This window comes from Heloderma suspectum, chromosome 1 (assembly GCF_057233095.1).
Source record: "Heloderma suspectum isolate Gila_16-S chromosome 1, 16-S_ref, whole genome shotgun sequence".
In the NCBI taxonomy this organism is placed as follows: Eukaryota; Metazoa; Chordata; class Lepidosauria; order Squamata; family Helodermatidae; genus Heloderma; species Heloderma suspectum.
The window spans coordinates 347,082,011-347,108,189 of NC_139458.1; the positions used below are offsets into that span (position 1 = coordinate 347,082,011).

Sequence of the window (26,179 nt, forward strand, 5' to 3'; positions counted from 1 at the left end):
AAAGGACCTCAACTTGCAGCCACCCCAGGGTAAAAGGCTCATATAGATGGGGCCTAACAAATATCTCCATTCCATTCCTTTATTGCTCTTTGAGTTCATCCTGACCTGTGTTCCAGTCATTCTGAATCTGGTTTATCTAGCAGAATTTCTAAAATGCTGTAATTGGAGCATTTGCAGTTTGCAACAGATTACAGTCCATTCAGTTCATATCTTCCACAGTCTCCTAATCACAGGAGGTACTGCAATGGCACCCAATCAACTTATTTTCCTTCAAAATAAAGACAGCAGTGTTAAGCCCCCTTTTTTCAAATACATTTCATGTCATGTTCAGTTAGGCCCTTGTTGCAGATGCTCATTCATATGCACAGAGGTAATATATCCACTGCGAAAAAGTCTTGATGCAATGTACTTAGGATTCTTAGTTATTTAACTGATGGGCAAATGTGTTCCTATGCATTGGTAACTCATATAGAAAGAACTGTGATGCAACTATAGTTAGATATAATAAGTCTGAGATTGATTTTTTGAAGTGTTTTTATCAATGTATGTGTGCATATTGCACCAACCCAGAGGGAACAAAGTCCCAAATGAACTGAAAGCTATAGCAAACTGCATATATAGAATTCTATGCAAAATCCAGAAAATAAAATACTGAAATTAATTGGTTCCACTTTGGGATGAAGACTAGGTAATTTGGAAATCCAAAATCTGTGGAGAAACTTGGATGAGCAGAATTTCAGAAGCATCCCTGTTTTAAACTTTGGAGAAAAAGAAATTGGAAGTTCTGTAGAGTTAAATGGAACTTTCACCGGCTTAGTGGTTTGAGGATCTCACCTATGAATCTATCAAACTCAAGTGCGGTTAATAAGACACAATCATTCTGATTCTCCCACTAGAAAAATAAGAGTTTTCCTTTATACTCATATTATTTATAGTCTAAAGTCAAGGCTCCAGTGTTGTTTTTCAATCTTCAAAGAGAATGAGAATGAGAATGGATGTATTGAGGGAGATGAGAGGGGGAAGTGGGGCCATTCCACTATCCCTGTTGAAAGACTTAGGGTGGAATCCTATGGGGATAGGCGGCTGCCTCCAAACTTGGAGGTGACCACCTATCCAATGCAGGGCAGGAGAAGCACGGAGGGAATCGTTCCCCCCGCACTTCTGCCCTGCATTTGCGGCTAGACAGCTGATTTCGGCTGTCTGACGGCGGGAAAGTGGAGTGGGGGGAGGAGGCTGCCAGACAACACATAGGATGTGTCATACCAACATTTCTGCCTTCCCTGCCCTGGAACACCCCCCCAGAATGTCCCGTTTTGGCCGCTCCGCACCCCTCTTCCGAGTGCGGAGCATGGGGACGTTCCATGCTGCCTGCGAGGTAGCAAGGAAGGGGACGAAGGTTAGTTCTCCAGGAACTGACCTCGGAGCGCAGACACTGAGGTGGGTTTCCAGAAAACCACATATCCTATGGCCGTCTAGCCACTGACTAGCGGCCATAGGATTACTCCCTTAATTTTTTTCCTCTTTCCTTCCCATTTCTTTTTCCTTGTGTGTCGATTCTTTTGGATTGTACGCATACGGGCAGGGACTGTCTTGTTTTACTGATTATACGTAAGCCACTCTGGGAGACTTTTTGTCTGAGGAGCAGAATAAAAATATTTTAAATAAATAAATAATAAACTCCTTTTCCAACCAGCTTCTTTGCCTTCAGCCTGCCTATAGGCCTTCTGTGGGATTTTTCAAGTACTGACATTATCCCTGATCAGGACTATTGTAAAATCAAACCTTAAAATAATCTTCCTTCCAGGCTGCCTTTCCTTAACGTGTTTTAGTTAGGCTGAGATTTTCTTCCTTTTTTTCTATATTGAAATTCTGTGCCTTTGTTCAAACCTATGATGCATGCCGTGCCCAAGTGCTGTTTCTTAGTAATTTATACTAATTTGATGTATTTTTTAAACTTTGTATTTTCTCTATTGTGTATGCTGCTTTGCGAGGGTAGCCTATAAATACTTCCAGTAAGCAAACAAATAAATTGCTGCATAGGTAACTAGAACATCAACAAGAGAGGGAGGAGCAAATGTACTTAGTCCTGTCTTGGAAAAGACAGCCTCTCCTGCTTACACTGTGAACTGCTCTGGTTCTGAAAGAAGGTTGTTGTATCTGCATTATTATTACATGTTTGCATTTTATGTTATTTGGAAAATTATTTTATTCTTATGGAAAATACTTTTTGCTTAGGAGAAGCAAAATATAATTGTCCAAATAACAAACAAATGCAGGAGTGATTCTTTTTAAACTACCCAAAGTGATTCTTTTTAAACTACCAAAAAGCTGTACAACCTTCTAGCAATCGACCCGTGGTAGCTGGTTGTTCTTTATCATAGGCCTCCACTTTGCCAGAACATTCTAAATAAATATTTTAGGTAAAGTCAACCCCCAGTTTCCAGTCAGGTTAGCCTTAGGGGTTGTAATTTGGCAGACTTTGCATCAAGACTTTTATAGTTTTTGATTATTATTATTTTTGGGTGAGCTTTCCAAGTGCATTCCCCCCACTACAAGTTGTGTTTACATTTGTTTCTCAGTCATTCCTACACATAGCCCCTTCTTATCCCAGCCATAACAACATTTTTGTCTGCAGTGGTGGTATTAGTTCTATGTGTACCCATTCTGAATAACATGTGCAGCCTATCCCATCCTTTCTACCACTTCTGTTGCCATGTTGCTATCATTTACATTCAACTTTGACAGAAACATTTCAAAGTTGTTTCTCTTTCTCTGACATTGGGCTAAATAGGTAAATTTCTATTGGCATTACTGTTCAGTAGACAATATTCCTCAAAGGTTGCAATTGTAGCTTCCTAAATGATTCGTTCCTCAGAGGAGAGCTCAAAGGAAGTATAAACACGTGCACCAACTGATGAAATAGTTCAAAGAAATTTGTCTATTGTAGTTTTAGTTTATTAAGTTAACTCATCTCCTATCAGAAATAGTTGTATTTCCTGTTTTAAACTTTTCTTCTTCTCAACAGCAAAAGCGTGAAACAGCTAGGAATAAATATTTCACAGCAATAAAATGTCCACAATTTCTCTATTCCTTTCATATAATCCAAACCAGAGTATTTCGTGCTTGGTATAGTGTGCTGTTAAATTGTGTTTCTGTCTCAAGAACTACAACTATGTTATTAAAGTAACACCACAGACACATTATAGAGTGGGAATTAAAATATAATTGTTGAGTCTGAGTCTATATCCAACTGCCAAATCCAGCAACAGTCACACAGCCTAGTCGAAAGATTCCATTCTTCTTAAATCAACAGTAATACTAATATAATCAGATTATCTTTCCCTTTGCATTGGTTTTAATTTTTCCCTTTTAAAAAAACTTGTAGTATTTATGCTCAATAGAACCTATTCACCTTTCTGCCAGTACCTAGATCCATGCAGTTGTGCATGAATACATCCTTTCCTAGCATAAGGTGTGAGAAAAACTTATGGGAAAAGTGGGAAGTGGGATCAATTAATGGGCAGCTCTTCAAGGGCAATTAAATTCTTCAAAGTTTCTAAATGATACTCAGAACTCTCTGCTTCTAACTCACTACTGGAAGGGCAAAGAAGGTAGAAGCAGTTCCAAGTATCATTGGAAAGTTTGAAGAATGTAATTGCCCTTGATGAAGAGAAGTCTCTTTTAAAACACATCAGGAAACACTGCAGCTACCTGGTGGGGATTTTTTGGGGATGAACCTGTGACCCTCCAGATGTTGTTGCACTTCAGCTCCCATCATACCCAGCCAGCACGCCGAATGATCAGGGATGATGAGAGTCATTGAACAGCACACTATACCAGGCAAGGGCATCTGGTGGTCCACAGGTTCCCCTATGTGAAGCCAGAGGAAATACTCTTGAATCGATATTTCATAATAGCCTACCTCGCAGGTTTGCTGTAATCGTCTGCTGAGATAATATAGCAGGCTAAGTAATATCTAGACGGCGATGAAGGAACCCGGGCTGTAAGCATCCTAGAATGGCCGGAAGCCTCCCTCTGTGCATCTGACGGCGGGGCTCCTAGTATTTCATATCGATCATTGTTCAGCCACCCACAACTGTTCCCAACGCCCATTCGCTTCAGGACCACGGTCCCAGCCGTGAGTTCTGAGATCCCACATATGCCTTCAGGCTTGTAGAAAAATACCTGATTTAAGGTATCAAACATTACTCGGAAGAGCCTGGAAACGGCCTCCTCCTCCTCCTCAGCCGAATCGGCTCGCTCCGTCATATACGGACCCCCCGTCCCCGTAACGCGAAGGAAGCGCGCCTGCAGGACAGCGCGGGAGCTCCCGCGTTTGTTTGTTTGTTTGTTTGTTTGTTGGCGCCGCGCACGTTTTTGCCCGGAGCGCGCTCCGAGCGCGTCGCTTAAGCTCCGCCCGCTTCATCTTATACGCTGGGTTTAAATCGCTGGAAAGGCAAATAAGCATTCAGGCAGGAGGGGGAGGGACTGGGGCAAAGGAGAGAGAGGCGGAAGAAAGGAGCCCCTCCCCGCCCCCCTCCTTCCGTTGCAAGCGGCGCCGAGGCCCGGCCCTTCCGCGCTGCTCCCTGTGAGGAAGTGCGATGCCGGGAGGAGCGGGCTGCTGCCTCGGGGCGCTCGCCGGGGGTGGCTGCCAGAGGCCGCACGGCTGTCAAACTGACCCTTGCGCCGTTCGGCATTACCAGCCGTTACCTAGGCAACGGCCTCCCTCCGCCCTCCCCTCCCTTAGCTTGTTCCTCCTCTCATGCTATCCCGTTAGCACTCGCGCCAAGATCTCGCGAGGCTTGACAAGTGGAGGGGCCGCCATATTGTGTGACACTATTTTGATTTGGACTCGGCTGGCTGAGACGCGCAGCGAGAGACGGAGGAGGAGGTGGAGGAGGGGGGAGGGACGGGAGCGACTGGGAAGCCGGAACGGTTCCAAACGAGGTCGGGAGCGGCGCCTGCAAGATACCCGCCCGCCTGCCCGAGCCGTCCCTTCCTCTCTGCCCACCACCACAGCAGCACCAGCACGGAACCCTCCTTCCTCCCTCCCCCGGCGGCGGTGGGAGGAGGAGGCGGCGGCGGCGGCTCCGAAGTGTCCGCCTTGCCGGTTGGAGGCGGCGGCGGCGGCGGCTGTGGCTGTGGGAGGCGGAGGAGGAGCCGGTGTAGAAGCAGGGTAAGGCAAACCCCGCCGAGGCGGGCCTTATGGAGGCTTGCTTCTTTTCCTGCAAGACGCTCGGCCAGAGGCCTGGGAGAGACTGTATATCCCCCTCCCCTGGCTGGGCCCACTCCGGCCTCCTTTCCTCGGGGGAGGGAAAGCCTACCGGAGAATCCCGAGGGTAGAGGCGGCACTAATCCAAACGGCCCCCTTCGCGCTCCGTAGGCTGCCTCGCTAGCACTGTCGCTTTCGACCAGATGGTAAATCTGTGAGGCAAGGTGGCAGTGGTCCCATTTTATAGGTGAGAAGTTGAGGCTGAGAGGGCAAAGCTTGCACTAGGTCGCCTATGAATTGAACCTAGTTGCAAATTCTGAGCTCTTGGATGTAGCATGTATGAAAGGCATAGCTTCAGACCAATGTCTGGGGAGGCCTTGGATGGGTGGCAAGTATATTTTCCTTGATGAACTTGAAGTTCTTTGGTTGGAGCCAATGTTTTGCCTTGCATCTTCTTCTGCAATGGGCAGTGCCGCCTTGAGTCCCAAGATGTCTGGAGTTGATAGATCTAGACAGTTTGGCTTGGCTATTTATTAAAATGTTTATATTCTACATTTTCCGTTCCATTTAAGGAACATTCAAGGTGGCAACGAGAGATAATTAGAAGCAGTTTAAGAATAAGAGATTCAAGTGACATAGCATTCCCTCAGCATTAAAAGGAAAGAAGCAGTTCAGTCGTAGATTAAAAGCCCTACAAAACAGAATGGTATTCATCAAATGCTGGAAAGTTACCAAGTAGGGTCAGAATTCCAGAGTCTGGAAATTATAGTGGAGAAGGCCCTGTTTCAGGTACCCACCAGCCATAGTTCAGTCAGCAATGGGATGTTGAGCAGAGTTTCTCCAGAAGACCTGAACAGCTGGGCAGGATTATCTGAGGGAGGTGCATCCTTTTAAATATCTTGATTATAAGTCATTTCTGACTTTAAAGGTAATAACCAGCACCTTAAATTGGGTTTGTACACAAACCAAAAGCAACAGATGTAATAGCAGAACCCCGTGGCCTCTTAATACTTGCCACAATTAAAATTCTTACTGTTGCATTCTTCAAAAGCTGGTTTCCAAGCTTTATTGGAGGGGTGCCCCACATAGAGTTTGCTGCAGCAATCCAACCTGGATGTGGCCAAGGCATCTGTGACACTGACCCGATCAGCTCTCTCCAGGAACCTTAGCTGAGTAGAAGCATTCCTGGCCATGATTGTGGCATCAGCATCCAGGAGCAAAGCACTCCCAGGTTGTGAACCTAATTTTTCAAGAGGAGTGCAGCCCAGTCAAGGCTGTACCCTGTCTCTCTTGCTGACCAATAACGATCTTGTTTGCCCACAGCCAATCCTTCACTGCTCCCAAACACCAGTTAAGAATGTCTGCTGGACTCTGATGAAAAGGAGATATAGGATTCGGTGTCATCAGCATATTGATGGCCCTAAATTTCTGGACAATATCTCCTAGGACTTTTATGTAGATGTTAAATAATGTAGGTTGGCAGAACCAGATGTTATGGGGCTGAGCAGTAGACCCCAACCCCCCAGTACCACCACCTGCAACCTTCCCTCCAGGAAGGACTAGAACTATACGTAAGCAGAACAATGTCCCTTGCTCAGTCCTGGCAACAGTCTAGAAGGACATTCATGGTCATGATACTGAAAGCCACTGAGAGGTCCAGCAGAACCAACAAGGAAGCACTTGCCCTGTACAGTTATGACAGTTTATCTTTAAACCCCCCGCCCATCATTATATTTGAGTTCTTAAAGATAATGTCGATAACAATCCTGTACATGTCTATTCAGAATAAGCCGCATTGTTTTCAGTGGAACTTACTTTCAGGTCAGTGGGTGTAGGTTTGCAGCCTACGTCTATGTACTGAACACTTTTTTAGTTTATGGTATTTTTGGGGAGGGAATGGTACTTAGATTTATTATATGAAGTACTACATTGTTTATGTACCAAATTTGGTGGTGTTACTTGTGGGTAAAAAGATTTTCTGCAATATGTATATATTGGGTTCATGCCTATATTTTTGGATGGTAGTATTTTCCTTGTTCAGGTTAATTTTAGTTAGCTAAAAGTGATTTCTACTTGTTGGAACAGCTGGTTTACTTCTTTTATCATGCTGCTAGATCAAGTGTATTTTTGGAGGAATTCGGCAGTTGTTGAAAGCCATATAAGTAAACTTCTCAACCATTATTTCTGATGAATCATAATTAAGATGTCACTTCTTGAGTTTGATACAGCATGGGTAAAGCTGTGGTACTGCCACTGATGAAGCGTGAACATTGGTTTTATTTTTCTAAACTATATGCAAATGTTTAGAAGCCGTTTTACTAAGGGGCTGGGTTTTTAAAAAAATCAGCGGTGAATGCTGTACTCTTCATGTACAGCTGGATATCCTAAGGCAGTATAAAGCAGTGTTTAGACCTTGTTCTGGTCTGCAGCCAGTATAGCCTATAGTATGCAAATATTGGGTGTAAATTAAGAATATAATGTGCACCGTTCCATTAGGAATAGAATGAAATTTAGAAAATGTGAATAATACCTTAACATGTTGCTTCAATAATAGTAATTATGGGGCTATTCAGACAACACAAGAGCCCACGGTGACTTATTTAACTCAGGGTGAGGCTACGGTGTGTGTTGAGCACCCATGGGTGCCAGGTTGCATAAGGAACACTGTTTAGGGGTTGTCATGTCTTGCAAACCCGATGAGCATGGTTTATGCAAGGGTTAAACCATGTTGTTTAAACATAAAACACACTCACTGGGTTTGCATGAAACAACCCCCCAAGTGGGGGCACCTGTGGGCGCTGTGGCTCATTGTGGGTTAAATAACCCATGGCGAACTGCAGTGTGCTGTCCAAACCCAATCAATGATTGGGACCTGGCTGCAGCAAAATGTTGCAGTGTGGAGTTCAGGGAGCCAGCCAGCCATGCTCTTTTCCAGGATACTCCATTCCATTTTCCCTCCCCCATAGCTTTCTGCTCCTGCTCAACAAGCATTCAGCGTTCAGTGGCCATTGAGTATGTTCAGGCCTCAACTGGTTGTGTTTGGGATTTTTTGACCCCTTAGTTTTTTTAATTTTTTTGTACTTTTGCAAACTTGGGGTTCCCTTGAGCATGCAGATACCTCATTCCTGTTTCTCAGTGGCCCTGTTTTTTGCTGCAATCCTGTCAGCAGTCAGCATCTGAGTTGGCTGTTATAAGTTCAATAAGATTTTGGATTTTCATAAAAACATCTGTCCCTTCTTTGCAGGCTGCTTCTGTAAAGTTAGAATTCATTTTTACTAGATGGGAGAGATGCTGTCAATTTTATTTAAGTAAAACTTATGAAATGCAAAGGATTTCATTTTTCCATTATGAGCGGACATATAACATTGTTGACCTAAGTCTGTGAAGAATTGATGGTTGCTTCTGTTGGTTCTTATTCCTGTCTTAAACCATGGGGTAAAAGGCTGAAATTCTTAAATAGCACTTTCTGTAAGGTGTAGAACTTAATAACTCGCAATGTAAATTTACTGTTTTTTATTCTTTAACGTTGCTAAATGGGTTGAGTAGGTATTAACACAAGAGGGCATATAGTGTAGACGCTTTTTCAGCTCTTAGCAGTCATAGGGTTGAGTAGGGTTAGGAAAGATGTGGGTCCCTTAATCAGCATTGAGAGGCACATCAGAAATATGTCACAAGCTAACGGCTCAGAGCTTAATTTGAGCAAGTACTTAGCCCTGGAAACTTTCTCCCAGGCTCTGGCCCTGTAACATGTGAAGCAATATAAACAATACTTTTGAGGATGTGCATAACGTATTTTCCTTAGTCTTGAATACTCATAACCAGTCCCTACACTACTAAGTGGGCAGGCAGTGAGTTTTCAGATCAGATTGTGTGGCTTTCTGAGAACTTTGAGCCTTGTATATAATGTAACAATTATGTAATTTTCTGATCTTGGCAGGTACCGGGCTGTAGTTAGGAGACACAGAACTTTGCTCTGAAATATACTGCCTTTTAAAAAATCTTAGCTGTAAAGCATATGTTTTTGAATAGTGGTGAATTTGGTTGTCTTGTGTACCTCCTTGTTTCCTATCTTTTTAGCACTTTAGCTAACACTATTTCAAATATGCCAAATGAGGGTTAGCAACATACTCCCCCCCCCCAATTGCAACACTTAAGAACCTACAAGGTGAGCAAGTGACTTGGCACCACATTGATTCTTGGATGTGTGCTGCCAAACTCTGGATAAGCTTTATATGTGAAATTTTCCCTTCACTGAGGTCAAATATACACCATCATATATGAAGTATGGGGTATGAGGGGTTTTTTGTCACAAGTATATAGATTTGCTAGTGTATGTGCTCTTTCCTACGTGGAGATGATATAACACCTCTTCTTATAAATTCCATTTTCCTACCTGTGAATGCTCTCCATGTTGGAAAATGTCACCTATGAAGAAGCTGTACTTGGCCACTCTGTGTTAGTGGAGAAAGTATACAGCCATAACTTTTAATATTAGCTAGAGGAATGGTCAGTTATGTATGTGTTTAACAAAAATTTTAAAAGTAGAATATACTGTCTTACCATGTTGCCTGTTATATTAGTCTCTAATATCTTTCGTGCTGAGGAAATTTATTATTTCCCCCTTAATTGACTAGATCCGTGATCTTCACTATTCAAGTAGAAGTCACTTGAGCTCCAGGAACCACCACTTGGGTGCCTTTGTCAGGTGGTGGTTGTGGTGGGCTTTTAATCCCCTCCTGGCCAAGATGCTGTGTAGCAGATTCAGCTGGAGGTTTTTTGCAGCCTCTTCTCCCTATCCTCCCTCTGCAGCATCCAAGCAAGGCTTCATCATTCAGTTACCCAGCAGGCAAATACTGACAGGCTGATTTGGTCTTTGGACTAGTATGGATCTTTTCTTCATCTCTGAAGCAGTGCTGTGCTGTACTCAGTGCTGCAAAATCTGGCACAGGTCCACATTGCTTTCTCTCTCACCTGCGCATTCAACTTCCCCCCAAATGCATGTGCAGTACACCACTGTAGCTATCCAATAATGTTGCTCTTGGGCTCGTCCCCACCAGAGCTAATAGGTTGATTACTCCCACATTTCCCTCTTTCTGCCCCCCGCGAAGTTTCCTGACTCTCCACCCATGAAGCCTGCTCTGGTACCCCAAATCACAGCAGCCAGCCCACTGCTACCGCTAACAACAGGCCAAAGCTAGAAGGCCTCTGCTGAGAATGAGGACCTACTGGAGAGAGAGTTTGTGAGTGAGTGAGTGAGTGAGTGAGTGAGTGAATGAGAGACTAGAGCTCCCAGAGAGCACCTTCATAAGAATTTCACCATGTTCTTCCTTTGAATATAGGTGTGTACTAGGGCATTTCCTGAAAAACTGGGAGGCCTCCCAACTTTCATAATGGTGGCTTAGGAACTCATTGCTGGTAAACTTTAACCCTAATGTATCTAAATACTTGTCAGTTGAAGAGGACTTTTAAAATTTAGTTTATGTTTTGTGATAGTCAAGATAAATGTGTTTTAAGGTAAAAATCCAAATAGATTAATACATAAGGTGTCTTCTGTCATGAGGAATTGTTAAGAATAATGGAAAAAATCACCATGCAAGGTATGGTAGAATTTCTGAGCTCGCTGAATGAGGGATCAAGTGGACTGTCTTTAAAGTTGCAATAGTATTAAACATTCTGTCACTGTAGTTTTCACAGGAAATAGAACTAAAAAAATCCCAGTGATTCAAAGTTTGAATGTTCCTTTCAGTTATACTCAAAGTGCAAATATTTAAATAGCCACACTGAAATGTGTTTACTCCAGCATGACATACGCTGTGGCTGAGGCTTTTATTACTACTTTGGTACTGTCTGTTGTAATTGTAAATTTGTTGTAAAAGAAGAATCGACAATGATCTTGCAAGATTAAGATAATCCTTACTTGGTATACTTTTGTTGTTGATGTCAGAAGAAATAATTTATTTGTCTTTTTCAGTGAAATATCAATTACAGGAAACAGTTAATAAAAATAGAACTTTCATTTGATACTACTTGGGGGCAAAATGAACAATAATAGATGACAGTCTTGTTTAAAAACTCCAGAATTTACAGTCAGGCAATACCTTTTTGTTTGGTCCTAATAACGGTATTATCTGACTGTGCATTTTTGAATTTTTCTTATGGACCTATATGGCTTACTTTTTTGTTAAAAACTGATGCTTTTATGGCGACCTCAAGTTAACACATGTAGTGAACTGATTTATATTAAGCGCATAGAATGTTTAAAATATTCTGTATACAAGTGTTTACTTAAATCTATGTACTTCCATTGATTTTAGTGCAACATCTTTCTGAGTACATTGGCTTACCTTTGCAGCTGTAACAGTTACTTTCCAACACTGTTGTGGTCATACCTTGGGTATTGGTTATTTACTGATCTATTTTAGTGTGTGTGGGGGGGGGACAAGATTAAGTATAACTGATATCAAGTCAACTAACTGTATAATGTACTTGTAACTACATATTGGATAATTTATGAAGTGCTGTGTGCCCAACAGTTGATGAAATGTATTTCTAGACAATATCTTGTTGCTCTAAGTATGTAAACTTGAAGAAGGCATGTGGGAAAAAAGCATTTCTTGAAGGATACAGTGGCTTAATAGTTCTAGAAACAATTGAGTCACCTACAAGGAAAATCACTTTGTCTTGGAAATAAAACAACGTTGTACTCTTATAAAACAGCTAAGCATGGTTAGTTTTAATAAGAATATGGAAAATTGTACCCATTCTATTCTGAGCACACATGCAGATCAAATTTCACTTTCTTTAGTGATAAGCAATTGAAAACTTACTCAATCCTGGTAAGAGCATGTGTGGAATTCAGTCCACTTTTACTGGAAAGAAATGCGTTAGAACAATACTTCTGTTGTTGTGATTAGTAGTTAACATGAGTAAAGCTTCTGTTTTGGAGCTGCAGGGTATAGCATTCTTACAAAAAATGTCAGTGATAAAAAAATACTCAAGTTCTAACTTTTACATTAATTATGTATATATTTAACATATACTACATTTAGTTAATTATCTGAGAGTGTCTTTTTTCTGAATTGGCCTGCTTGTGCTGATGAATTGGTTAAATAGCAGTCTTATCTATAAATACATTCAGGCAGATCCACTGCAAATCAGGGGAAGCTGTATGTATGCAATACTGCTTAGTACTACAGCTTTACTTTAGTGATATTAAAGCTACTTTATCTTAATCTTATACAAGATTGTATTTCTTTCATTTCTATAGCGCCCAATAGCCAAAGCACTCTGAACATTCTAAATGTTCTTATGTATCTAAGCTTTCTCCTATGCTTCTTTGCTTCGCAACTTTGTATAAAACTGGTTGATAAGAATATTAGACAAGGAATTGTTTTCTGTGGAAACCTGTAGTACATGTTCACTTGGGCTCAGAGGTGCTCTGCCTGGGATTGAAGTTTTAGGGCAATATATTGCTACATAAGGCAGCCCTGCAAATGATGTATGGCGTTATTAGCCTACAGAACAGTTAATACCTCTAGTGTCAGAGGGATTATGGCTGTCAGTACCAGTTGCTGGGGAACATGACCAGTAGGGTACTGTTGTGCTCATGTCCTGCTTGTAGGTTTCCCATAGACATCTGGTTGGCCACTGTGTGAACAGAATGCTGGACTAGATAGGCCTTTGGTGTGACCCAGCACTTGCTGGCCCATGCATATGTATGTTAGTAATCATTGGCCCATTGGTAACCTGAAAGAAGGGAACAGTGCAATAATTAACATATGAACATAGGAGCTGTGCTAGATCAGCCCAAAGGCCTATCTCATTCAGCATTCTTTTTAGATATTGGCCAGCCAGATACCTATGGGTAAGGCCACAGCAGAAAATGAATGTAAGTACTCTTACACTGATATTCCCCAGCAACTGAAATACAGAGGCATACTGCCACTGATACTAGAGGTAATATATGGCCATTATGATTAGTAGCCACTGATAGTCGTCTCCTTGAAGAGTTTGTCTAATTCCCTTTAAAGCTATCCAAATTGGTGGCCATCATTACATCTTATGGTGATGAATTCCATAGTTTATGCACTGTGTGAAGAAGTACTTTTATCTATCCTGCATTTCCCAGTGTTCAGCTTCATTGGATTCTAGTATCATATGATATCATATGAAAGGGAGAAAAACTTCACACCATGTATAATGTTATACACCTCTATCATATTCCTCCCCCCTTTACCTTTTTTCTAAGCTTTATGTATGCTTCCCTGGCTGATCACCTACATGGAATTTTTTCCCATGACTTAAGTTATAATAATAAGGCAAATTCTTATCACTGGGGGCTTTGTACAGGCAAGGCCAATGCACGGGAGATGGAGGAACAGAACACTTTGTCCAGGCAAAAAGGTCCAGATGAGCCTGGCCTGGATGCAAGCCCATGACCATGATGAAAAAATGGAAACTAAACTGTACATCGTGGTTTATGATACATATATAATTGTATCTCATGCTTGAGAATGTAAACATCTGTGTATCTGTATGAGATATTTAGGTCTTGTAAGATATGGTGAGAATTACTGGAGCCACTCAGAAACAGTTTTAGAACGGAACAACTGGCATTCTGAACAATCTACTGCTGGCCCAACTGCTTTTCTAGAACAGCAAATGAGCATGCTTGTATAGGCAACTCTCTAGGACTTGTTTTGGGAGAACATGTGCCACCATATGTGACATGCTTTCTTAAGAAATGCATTAGTTTTTGCTGGTATTTCTTGTGCATAGGTAGGGGAAACCAACAGATGTAGCAGCAGGAGGAAGAGACAAGCACCATAGTCGGGGAAAGTAGGAGCTAGTGCTGCAGAATTTACCTGACTAAATGTGTGAGGCCTCTGGTTTCCAGGATGCATAGAAAACTAGATCCCTGGGACAGGGAACTATGTCTAAAGGGCATTTGTCACTTGTCTATAATATACATATATACGTACCATACTGTCATGTCTGTCTAGATATACAAATCAGGCAGCTAGAAGTGTAAGGATCTTAAACAAATGGACCTAAAGGCCATCAAACAATCCTCTTTCAAAACAGCCAAGGCCTCTTGTTGGGGATGGGCTTGTTCTACAATGTATTATTTATCATTATGTGTTATTGTATTAAAGTTTTATGTACTGAAAAAAAATAACTTTGGTATTTGGTAACAAATTTGTACTGGGCCTAGAGAAATGTTGCTTCTGTGTTGTTTGCAGGCAGGTGCTCTTCCTAAAAATGTTGGAATTATTTAATTTTTGGAGTCTAGAGTTTGTACTGGCTTGGTATTAGGAAGTGGCTGCCCTGTGTGAGAGGCAAAGGAGTAGGTGGGGTGTCCTTCCATTTCCTCATAAACTTTAAGCCTGGTCTGCTGAAGGAAAAAATATGTTCTTGGGAGGAAATGAAGACGAGTAGAGATATTATTTTAGTAATTTTCAAATGGATTCTAGAACCCTGTTTGACCATGGGTTTTCATACTATGGTTTGAAATTGATCTCTTCCTCCCCCCATCTTCCAAACTTGCCTCACAAGAGCTATTGCTGTGACAGGGTTTGCAGACTCAACTGGCTGTATTTTTCTCAAATAGGAACTGCTATTTTAGATACCCATAACTCCTATTCTTTATTGGAGATCATTTTGTCCTGAATATCTGGATTGGTTTCAATCTGCGTAATGCACTGAGGCATAGCATGTGCTTGAGGCTATGCACGTGGCCATTTGTGTATCAGATCCATGCCAGTTCTGGTTGGTGAAAACCAACTGAGATAAATTGTTTTTTAGTGCTGAGTGGGCTGAACTGTGTAGCTTTAAAGAATGGTGGAGATCCAGATGACCTCAGGTTTGTAATTGTTAGTGTTGTGCTTAAATAAAATAACATATACATTCTGGTAGTGATTGTTCAGCCAGATGCCAGTCTGCTTACAATCTTGCTTGGAAAGGAGATGGGGGTAGACAAGGTAGTTGAACATCTGGTTTCTCTATAGCTTCAGGGAATTATCTGTTCCTTGATCTGCACCATTCTGGACCTTGCATTGAGACTGTACTTGTTCTTCTGCCAAATTCAGACCCAAGATTTTGTCAGGATTTAGGAACAGGAAGCTTTATTTAAAGCCATCATCATTTCTGAAACTCAAGGCCACTTACATGACAGCAGATGCATGCTTGTCACTGAGTGTATATATATTAGAGGGCCAAAGTCAACTCTTGCCTCCCTGGCATATTTACTGTATGCATTGCATTTTTACAAGTGCATGTAAAAATGTTACATGTATGCAAACTCATGCTCAGAACTCTATTCAGTGAGAATACTTGGTTCTTGTCAGGTCTTATAGTCTGCTCTCTCTAGATCTGAGCATGTATGCCTCATTAACTTCACATGCGAAGAATCTCAGAAACAATGTTTTCCCTTGCTCCCAAGGAAGATACTGCTGCTTTCTCATGCAGCTCTAGTCTAGCCACACTTGATGTGCCTGATGCAAGTCAAAATATACTGAGAGCTAGAAATGTTTCAGCGTTTAGAGTGTTGGGCTTGGATGTGGGATATCCAGTTGAAATCCTCACTTGAAATCCCACGTTTAGGTAAATAAATATTGACTTGACCAAAAACCCTCATAAGGTTGTTGTTTGCTAAAATGCCATTCTGAGCTACTTGGTAGATGCCTGGGATATGCATATAATAATTGACTTGGATTTCTTCCCAAGAAATAGGAGGAAGGGATGATCACTTCCTCTGATAATTGTTTCACTTGGGACGAATTAAACTTCTTAATTTTGTAATTAATTTATTTTCTTTCATCCAGACCTTAACACTTATTTTTCACAGGTTTATATCCTGTCTTTCCACTATTTGGGCTTTCATGGCAGCTTACAAACATGTTTGAATAACTAGTTTACAGTCTTAGCAGGGGTGAGCTTCCACATCTAGATCCTGTATCCTTGCACAAAGGAACAGACTCCCTCACCCTACTCCTGATGTCTACTTAGTTCTGGCTGCCTTGGAAGTGGGGCAGAAAGTAACCCCTCCCTAGAAATACCTGTTCCCTCACCTGACAAAAATGGAGTGGAGAACAGGCCTCACATATAGTGTGAAGAATAACCCCTGCCTGAAGCACCTCCCCTCTTCAAGACCACGAGAGTGATAACAGTGTCTGAGGCAGGGCCCCTCCTGCCACGTAGTTCTTTGCAGGCTTGATGGCAGGTAATGAAATCTCCAGGAGGACACTTAGTGGGAGTTGTCATGTCAGTTGCAGTTCTGGCTGTCTTTGTCATAGCAGTGGGGCAAAGAGCACCCAACCCCTAAAAAAAATCTGGGAGCAGAACAGATGAGTGCCTGAGTTGAGCTCAGACTGCTTTCCCACAGAGTGGAAAAACAATACAACCAATAAAATTTACATAAAAAGGGAAGATCTCCACTGAAATCTCAAACATCCTCCAGAATGGAAGTGTTTTCACATGTTTAAAATAGGAATTCAGGAACATTTTGCAACTCTGGATGCACCACAGAAAAGTTTTGCATCCAGTGGATAACCACCATATCTCTCAATGGGAAGTCATCTGGAACATGACCTCTTTAATATATCTGAAGGCTCTGGAGAACACAGGAGAAAGTGTTTCCTGAGATACTTGGGACTGAAATTGTCTAAAGTTCTGAAGGTCAAAACCAGCATCCTTAAAGTGAGATTTCAGAATGCTTGGTTTTCTTGTTTTCATTTTATGAACTCAGATTTAATCTGTTTACCTTGATAAAAGTTATTTAATGGTTACATTTGTCATGCTATTTTAAAATTAATGTTAAAGGAGTACCACAAACAATTTGGTAGCCAAATCAAATATGCTAGAACAGGTGTAATATGTTCTTGTTAACCTGTACATGTTCAGAAAGCTGCTAACTCCTGACAATTCATAGGCAGCTACACACAAGAGCACACTCCACTAGTCACATCTAGAATTTACAAGGGATAGATAATGATAGCCAGGTCTCTCTTTTCCAGTATAATTGGTAAAAAAGCATTCCTGACAGTAGTGATCACCTGAGAATCCAAGAGCTATGCTGGTCCAAGAGCACTCCCAAGCTATGAATCTGTGCCCTAAGAGATACTGTGTAGCTGTATTTCTCCAGTACATAAGTCAGAATGGTTCAGGTTTGGGGTTCATGGTTAATACCTAAGAGAAAAACAAGAATAAGCACACAATTCTATGAGTGTGAGGGGAGACCCCAGTGACTAAGCATCACAGCAGTAAGTTAAGCAGACAGGTGAGCTAAGCACCTGCACAAATTTAACAACAGGTGAGGAAGCCTTTACTGATTTATTTACTCTTTACTGATAGTAAATAACCATTCAAGGAAACCCAATAAAGAAACAGCTATGAAGTCAGAAAGGCAGCAAGGCTGTGGGGTATCCTCTGTATTGCATAGAGTGTCACATGTATGACTGCCAGCCTGCTGGACAGAAGTTGTAATTATGTGCTTAGTTCAACAAACTGCTGATTCAGTGAACAAGTTAATTCCCTTGAAGTCAAGGTAGCTGACTTGGAGAAGCTTAGAAAGGTTGGAGGACATGGCTTTTGTGGGTGTGAGAGTGACAGCTCCTCTGCTGTCACAGAAAATTGCTACCACAGGAAGGAAGGTGTCGTCACTCCAAGAAAGAGGGAACAGATCCCCTAGAAGGGACCCATTCTGTCAGGCAATAAACAGATATCCTCTCATATTGAGGATGTGCTTCTGAAGGAGGGGGGCTCCAAGTGCAGTGCCAGCTGGACTGGTGAACCTGAGGGATCTCAATGCATAGGTGATGTGGTGTAGGGAGGAAGGATTTAGATTTGTTAAGCACTGGGGAATCATTGGGTGCAAGCTAGGCCTGCACAAAAGGAATGGATTCCACTTGAGCCAGAATGGAACCAGACTGCTGGCGCTTAACATAAAAAAGGTGGCAGAGCAGCTTTTAAACTGACCCCTAGGGGAAAGCCAACAGGAGCTGGAGAGTGTCCAGTTCGGGATTAGTCATTCCTAGGCTATCTGTGTGAAAATGTTCTTGATCAGCCAGATAGGGATGGGGGTAGAAATAGGCTATGAGTGTACAGTATAACGTGAAGCCAGTGAAAAAAAGCAAAGGGCCATATGGGAAAATGCACAACCAGAAACATGGGGACGACGACACCATGTACAGGTATTCCTATGCCAAATCTAGATGTTCCTGAGCCGAGATAAGGTCATTGGAGTGACTGGTTTTAAAGGAGAGCATAGATTAGGCATAACAGAAACGTCTTCTACAGTTTTTCTTGGTAGAAAGGCAGGGTACAAATCAAACACAAACTGTGGAATTGAGAGAAGGGATAGGGTCTACAGGAAGGACAGGGGAAGGCATACTGGAGTTGGTGTCACTTCGTATGTCAGAAGAGGGCATAGTGTCAAACTAGAAACCTCAAAAGGGAGAAATTCCTCCACAGAATCACAATGGGTGACAACAGCAGGCTGCAAAAGTAATTTCATTTCATTTTCATTTATTAAATTATTGGATGCCTTTCTCTTAAAAAAAAAAAAGAAAAACTCAAGTCATCTTATAGCAAGGTTTAAAACATACAAAGATGTAAAACAATTTTAAAAGGCTAAAAAATTAAAAATGACCCAAGATCTAGTAAAACAAGTTGATCAAAAAGCCCCATCATATGCCGTCGAATACCTGGGCGTAAAGTCTTAACGTGGTATCAAAAAGATGACAAAAGTTGGACCTCGCTGGGGAGAGCATTCCAGAACTGGGGGAGGCACCACTGAGGAGGCCTTCTCCCTCCTGCGTCTAGACAGCCACAATCGTCTGTCTAGCTGAAAATGCAGGGCAGGAGAAGCACGGAGGGAATGATCCCCTCCATGCTTCTCCTGCTCTGCTTTGGATAGGCAGTTGCCTATGAGTTCGGGGGCGACTGCCTGTCTGGGTAGGATTGCGCCCTTAGGGTAGTTAAAACAAAGGATAGCAAAGAGTTCCAAAATAATTTATCTGAATTGGGGATGGGCATTAAAATGGCAAATTCAGATCAATTAATTGTAAAGTGATGCACATTGGGCTAAAAAAAATCCTAATTTCACATATACACCGATGGTGTTTGAGCTAGCAGTTACTGACCAGGAAGGGGATCTTGGGGTCATGGTGCATAGTTCAATGAAAACATCGACCCAGTAGAATTCTGTGTTAGATCTCATTGGGAAAAGAATTGAAGATAAAACTGCCAATATCATAGTGCCTTTATACAAATCTGTGGCGCAATTGCACTTGGAATAATACACAGTTCTGATATATTTCAGGAAGGATGTGGTAGAGCTATAGAAGATGCAGAAAGGGGCAACCAAAATGATCAAGGGCCTAGAGCAACTCTCCAATGAGGAAAGATTATGTTTGGTGCTTTTTAGTTTAGAAAAAAAGCAGAGTAAGTGGGGAGATGATAGAAGTATATAAAATTATGCATGGTGTGAAGAAAGTGGGTAGTGAGAATTTTTTCTTCCTCTCAATACTAGAATACAGAGACATTGAATGAAGCTGAATGGTGAGATTCAGGACAGTCAAAAGGAAATACTATTACACATATTGCATAGTTAAACTATGGAATTCAGTACTACAGGATATAGTGATGGCCACCAACTTGAATGGGTTTGAAAGGGAAGTTGACAAATTCATGGAGAATAAAGCCTCTGAACACCAGTTACTGGGGAACAGAACTGGGAGAGTGATGTTGTGTTGATGTCCTGCTTGTACACTTCCCATGGGCATCTGGTTGGTTACTGTGAGAACAGAATGATGGACTAGATAAGCTTTTGGTCTGTTCTAGCAAATCTCTTCTTAATTTCTTATATTAATAATTAAAAATGGGGGGTAGCACAGTAAACAAAATCAGTAGCAGAATCGGGCAATATCAACAAAATCAATGTACAAATTGAGGGAGACAGTTAACTGATACTAAAGACAAGGCACTGTTGCAATACAATGATTTTCGTGAAACACTGAAAGGTTAGAAGAAAGGGGCAAGTGAGCTTCCGGGGGGAGAGAATTTTAAGGTCTAGCTTCTTAACTGAGAAAGCCATGTTCCACTTACCCACCAGTAGAAATGTCACATTTCTGGAAATGTTGAAGACATGGGGGGGGGGAACATTGGGGGGGCGGGAGAAGGGGGTTGGAAATTTTAGGGAAAATTTAAAAATATGTAATACTTTTTTTAGTGTTCTTTACTGATCTAAAGCTGCTTATTACTTTAGGAACATAACATTTATTATGTATAACTTGGCTTGCTAATAAAAATATATAAAAATAATTTAATGATATTGCAAAAACAAACAAGCGGAACAAAAAGAAAAGTTTTATGAGTAGTAATTAGTTTTTAACAGTATACAAACTGATAGTAAATAGTATTTTAAGGGCGCAGTCTTATCCGGATGCCCATCAGCCTCCAAATTCAGAGGCTGACAGGCATCCTATGCAGAACAGGAGGAATGCAGAGGTAATCTTCGCTTTTGTGCTCCTGCCACTCTGCATTTCAGCTAGATGGGCGTTTTCACCCATCTAGTTGAGACATTAGGGAGGGAAGGGGGCTGGGTGGGCTGTCTCGTAAGCTGCCACCCCTCTCCCCTCCCATGGGAATGCCCTCTTTACCTTCCCTCCGAGGTCAGTTTTGCGCCAGCTGAGATGGGGAGAGAAGCTCTGACTCCTGGGCGGGATCTTCATGGCAATGGAGTGAGAAGCGCATTGGAGTATTACCTGAATTTTCATGGAATTGGCTTTGGTCCGTCAGAGATGCATGAAGCAAGATAAGCTGAATGTACCATACCTTTAAAATCTGGTTATCAGGGATCACACAGCACTTGAAAGGAACATACTTCCAGGTGGGGTGGGGGGAGTAGAACTGAATGTCATCAAACTGGCAGGGGCTGCACAATGAATGAGAGGGGCTTGTTTCCTGCCCCTGTCCAAGCTCCCCCCTGCTACTACATTATTACGAATAGAGAACAGCTAATTTTCCCCACGTGTGCAGATTTCCCTGAAGAAGCCAAAATCCCCAGTTCTCAAGGGCAGCATCTGAAGGCTCCCCATGGGAGGCCTCCCCCCACCCCAATTTCGCTGCGTTCCAGCACTCCACTGTGGAGCTATTGCTTCCAACCCCGCCTTCCTTCCTTCTCCCTGCTCGCGATGAGAAGCTGTTATAAACCCAATAAAGTGGAGAAGGCTGCATTAATAGAAGTATAGCTTCCAAATCCCATGAAGGACTTGTTCCCTTCTACTCAGCATTGGTTAGACCTCATCTGGAGTACCGTGTCCAGTTCTGGTCACCACACTTTAAGAAGGATACAGACAAACTGGAGACAGTTCAGAGGAGGGCAGCAGAGATGATCAGGGGGCTGGAAATAAAGCCGTATGAAGAGAGACCAAAAGAACTGGGCATGTTTAGCCTTGAGAAGACTGAGGGGAGATATGATAGTGCTCTTCCAGTACTTGAAAGGTTATCACAGAGAAGAAGGCCAGGATTTCTTCTCGGTCATCGCAGAATGCAGGACACGGAATAATGGGCTCAAGTTACAGGAAACCAGATTCCGGCTGAACATCAGGAAAAACATCCTGACTGTTAGAGCAATACGACAATGGAACCAATTCCCTAGGGAGGTGGTGGGCTCCCCCACACTGGAGGCATTCAAGACGAGGCTGGATAGCCATCTGTCGGGGATGCTCTGACTTGGATTCCTGCATTGACCAGGGGGTTGGACTCGGTGGTCTTACAGGCCCCTTCCAACCCTACTATTCTATGATTCTATGGTTCTACTAAGGTGAATGAGTGTTCCACTACTGCAGTACTGTCAGGGGTCGTTGCTGCGCTGCTAGAGATTTTCTCAATGGGAAAAACTACTTTGGGGAAACAAGAGGGAATGGAGCATCCCACCCCCTTGCCCACATCACTGCCACGTCACAGAGGCATGCCCAGGATTTAATGCAGGGGGAGGGGGATGGCATGGCACACTGAGGTAAAACCGCCAGGGAGCCGCTTTCAGGGGGGAAAAAGTTGGAGTGAAAGGAGTTTCAGAAAATGCAGCTTTTCAAGAGAGAAGCAGCTGGTTGGCAGCGGATTTGTGGCAACTACATCTGTTGTGAAAGAACTCAGACTGCTCTACCTTCACACTAAATTGCTTGTGAAGTCAGCCCCCATGGTGCAAGGTCAGAGCGCTGTTGCTGACCTCGGATCCAGGAATCTGAACTATCTTATGCTCCCCCATCCCTGCTGTCTAGGGCCCATATGTTTGCTCTCCCCTGAACTCGTAAAATATTAATAACTTCTAACAAGATTTTTTAAAATAGCAAAAGATATATCTAATTAATGTTATATTCCATTAAAAATAAAAATACAGGAATTGTCCTAAATCATTTAGTTTTAGTAATCACTAGGTTCAGAACTTAGAAAAAACACATTGTATTTTTGGAAGCTAGGAATTCTTTTTGCAATAATTAATAAATGTGGTGAAATTTATTATAAAATTGTTCTGTCGCTGTATTTTTTGTTCTCATATGACACATTAATGTAGGATTTTTTTCTTATAGCTACAATTTTTCTAGCCATTCACTCATTGTAGGTATAATTAATGGTCTCAATTTTTTGGCATATATGATTCTTGCTGCTATGACCATATAAGAAGATAGTTCTTTATGTGGAAAGAACTAACTAGTTTAGCTAGTTCTAAGTGGAAAGATAATTGTTATTTTATTTATTACTTCCAGTGTAATGTGCCATCTTGTCATTGTTTTATAGCGGTTCTTTTACCACCATGTTCAAAGAAAATTGATGAGCCCTATTCCACAGCAAAAAACCCTATTTCGCCCCACCCCATTTTTTCCCCATTTTTTTCCTGGGCCTTCACAGCTCTACTCACTAGCTGTACTTCTCATGGCAGTGATATATGAAACATGTCCTCCCCTGACAACCTCAGTGGATGTGCGGGGTCATCTGAGTAGTGAGAGCTGTCCTTGCAGATACTGTCTTTGAGGTCCTTGTAGTCCAGCATCCTGTTTTGCACAGCAGCCACGCATTTAGCTCTGGGAAGCCTGGAAGCAAGCCAAGGAGTTTGCCATCCCAACAACTGGTATTCCATAACAGAGTACCTCTGAACCCGGAAGTCCTACTTAGCTATCATTTGCCATTTTGTTGTCCATTCACCTAGTTTGGAGAGGTCATTGTAGAATTCTTCAGTTTTCACTATTCTAAATTACTTAATCTTCTCTGCAAATGTGGCCATTTCAGTGCTTACCCTGACTCCAGATCATTTATGTACAAGTTATGGTACTAATCCCAGTATAGTTCCCTGAGGATTCCAATGCCTACTGTTTGTTGTTTAACTCATTGAGTGATACAGAAGAGGACCTGTAATCTCATGACAGCTAATGAGACCAGATTATTTCTCTTTGCATATTGTGTACAATCTTAGTGGAAGAAAGGCAAATCAAGCTGGAATAAGAGAAACTGCCATTTTTATAGCAAAATATGTTAAAGAGGAGATGGTATAAGAAAATATAAAGTGAAACATATGTAATTAGTGTTTCTAGTCTGAGTACTTGCAGAATATTCTAATTTAAGAAATGTTTAGCACGTATTGCTCTTCATAAAACGACAATAAAAAGAGTTCTTTCCTCAGCTGATCTATATATTAGTATTTTATTGCAATTTTTCTACCACACATTTCTATAAAATGCACAGAACTGCTTATTGTAAGACGTATAAACAGTGCATAATAATAAATGAAATGCCAGTATAGCAGAAATTATAATCAAAAGAAACCAAAACAGATTAAATATATTGTCTTGCTAGGGGAATTCATTTTCCCTTAATAATTGGGAAAATACTTTATTTCTGTTATGTGCTCTGTACTCAGTACTCCACAGTATTATAAACTGAAAACTTCTAGACATGGTAGAAGAATTGATAGTAGGCCACTCCAGAGCTGTTTTAGATGGGTCCTGCTCACACTGAAGAATCAGGTTTGACTCTTGGAGAGATCCTTGACCATGCATTGTTGCTTGGTTTAGTAATCTCCCTGGCTAGCTTATTGCACTGCATTCTGTATCAGCCTTTTAAAGACTGTTTGGAAGCTGTAGTTAATAAAGACTTTGGTGATTTGTTTCCTGATGGGTGAGTCTTGAAGACTACATAACTTCCATCATGATTCAACTGCACTGGCTGCCTATTTGCTTCTGAGGCCAATTCGAAGTGTGCTGTTTATTTTTTAAATGTATAAACTACATGAGTTCTGCATACCTTGGGGAGCTTATTGTCTTTCGTCTGAAGCAAAGTCACTTTGTTCCATCTTTAAGGGATGGTACAGAGCTCTCTGGTGAGATCCATCACATTCTTTTCCTAGACTGTGCTGGCTGTTGTACTGAGTTTTATTTATATTGTATGGGTTGGATCCAAAGGCATTCTTCTATAAATGCAAAGCCTTCAAACTGGCAAGGTTCCTGCAAGTGGAAGGGGCGGGGGGAGAATGATTTTTGCCAATTGCCCTTTACCCTGCGGACCCCTCAGATACTGTTCCAGAGGGTCCCCCAACCCTTTGAAGCAAATTTTTGGGTTTGGGGGGAAGGGGGAATTGGTGAAAATCACCTCTCCCCCTGCTGTTTGTGGGAGACTTCTCTGGATTGAAGGCCCTTCTATGAAGGAGAGGGGACCTTTTGGATCCTACTCGATATTTTAATATGTACCTTGCCTTGAACCAATTACAAAAAGGTAGATATAATTTAGAAATTGATAATTCTTACTCACTTTAGTTTCTTCGGTATATAATTAATTGTGTTTAAGAACAATTGCTTTTGTGATGTTATTTATCACACTTGTACCTTATTCTTCCTTCAGATAACTGAATAGTTTGCATATGATTCCCAGGTGGTGCCCTATCAAGATAGTTAACAGGTCCAGATCTGTTTAGCTTTGATGGCAGACCTGCATTTGTGCTTGCAGACAAATTTGGGATTTCAGATTTTGTCTTGGTCCAGAAGCCAACCATTACTTCTGCTTGCCACCAATTTTTCACCAGGTTCTTTGCACATTCCAATAGATTTGGGTCAGGGGCATGGTGTGTCTGTCTTGTATTGTGCTGGACTTTGGATCATTCAGAACCAGTACGAGCCTTTTGTGCTGGTTCTGTCTGCTTCAAAACTCAGTCTGCCATGAGATAGCTCCCCAATTTCTTTGCATCTGTGAGAGAACTTGGAATGTGTGTCTCATATCAGAGGTCGAGTGAGTCTTGTAATACTGCTTCTGCCCGTTCCAAAGTCTAATGCAAGAAAGAGAAGCTACTTCTACATCTTCTCTGCATTGGAGAGCATAGTGGGAAATCTCATATTGTACTGAGATTTGGAGCGGGCAGAAGCAAGACACAAGAGGCCTCTCCCAAATCTGCTGCAATGTGTGTAGAACTCAGGGAAGGGAATCTGTGTGCTTCTGGGCATGCTGCCTTGCTAGGAGGTTGGGCCACTTGCCCTTATGAGTGGATTTGACCTCTATATAAGAGGGGAATTGAAGCCAATGAAGATTTCCAACACCAGCAACAAAACTTTGAGGAAACAGCCAGGTTAACATGCTGTGAGCTGTAGGACATTTCTCTGTCAAAAACTGATTTATAGATGGCATTTAACACCCTTGCTGCTGAGTAGGATCTGCAGATCTGTAAACCCTATGTATTGGCAACATTGTTCATACACTTGCATTTATGGTGGATATGCAATATGATGCAAAAATTCTGGCAACTTATTTTTAATGAGTGTAAAATGATAATAAAATTTAGGGTACAACTGGACCCTAAGCTAGTTTTGCTTTCCCTTTTGTGGGGGAAAACTGATTTACTCCTTTAAAAGAAGCAGTTACTTTTATGATGTTTGCTGCTAGACAGGTCACAGCACCTATTTGGAAAAGTGACAAACCTCTCAT

General features: G+C 41.8%; 2 protein-coding genes across 4 annotated transcripts in view; one reads left to right on the forward strand and one right to left on the reverse strand.

The window, feature by feature from the left end:
• Positions 1-4,415, reverse strand: part of LOC146359636 (uncharacterized) — a 30,209-nt gene extending 25,794 nt beyond the window's left edge. The window contains exon 1 of one of the 2 annotated variants that reach the window (XR_014786732.1): positions 3,923-4,415. Coding sequence is in view for 1 of the 2 variants with exons in the window: in XM_084827812.1 (XP_084683938.1) it covers positions 3,923-4,269 (347 nt within the window). In the remaining variant the exon portion in view is untranslated. The remainder of the gene's footprint in view (positions 1-3,922) is intronic. The other variant, XM_084827812.1, reaches the window with a different exon arrangement.
• Positions 1,551-26,179, forward strand: part of TAB2 (TGF-beta activated kinase 1 (MAP3K7) binding protein 2) — an 85,949-nt gene continuing 61,320 nt past the window's right edge. For both annotated transcript variants that reach the window (XM_084827811.1, XM_084827810.1), the window contains exon 1: positions 1,551-5,176. The gene's annotated coding sequence lies outside the window, so the exon portion shown is untranslated. The remainder of the gene's footprint in view (positions 5,177-26,179) is intronic.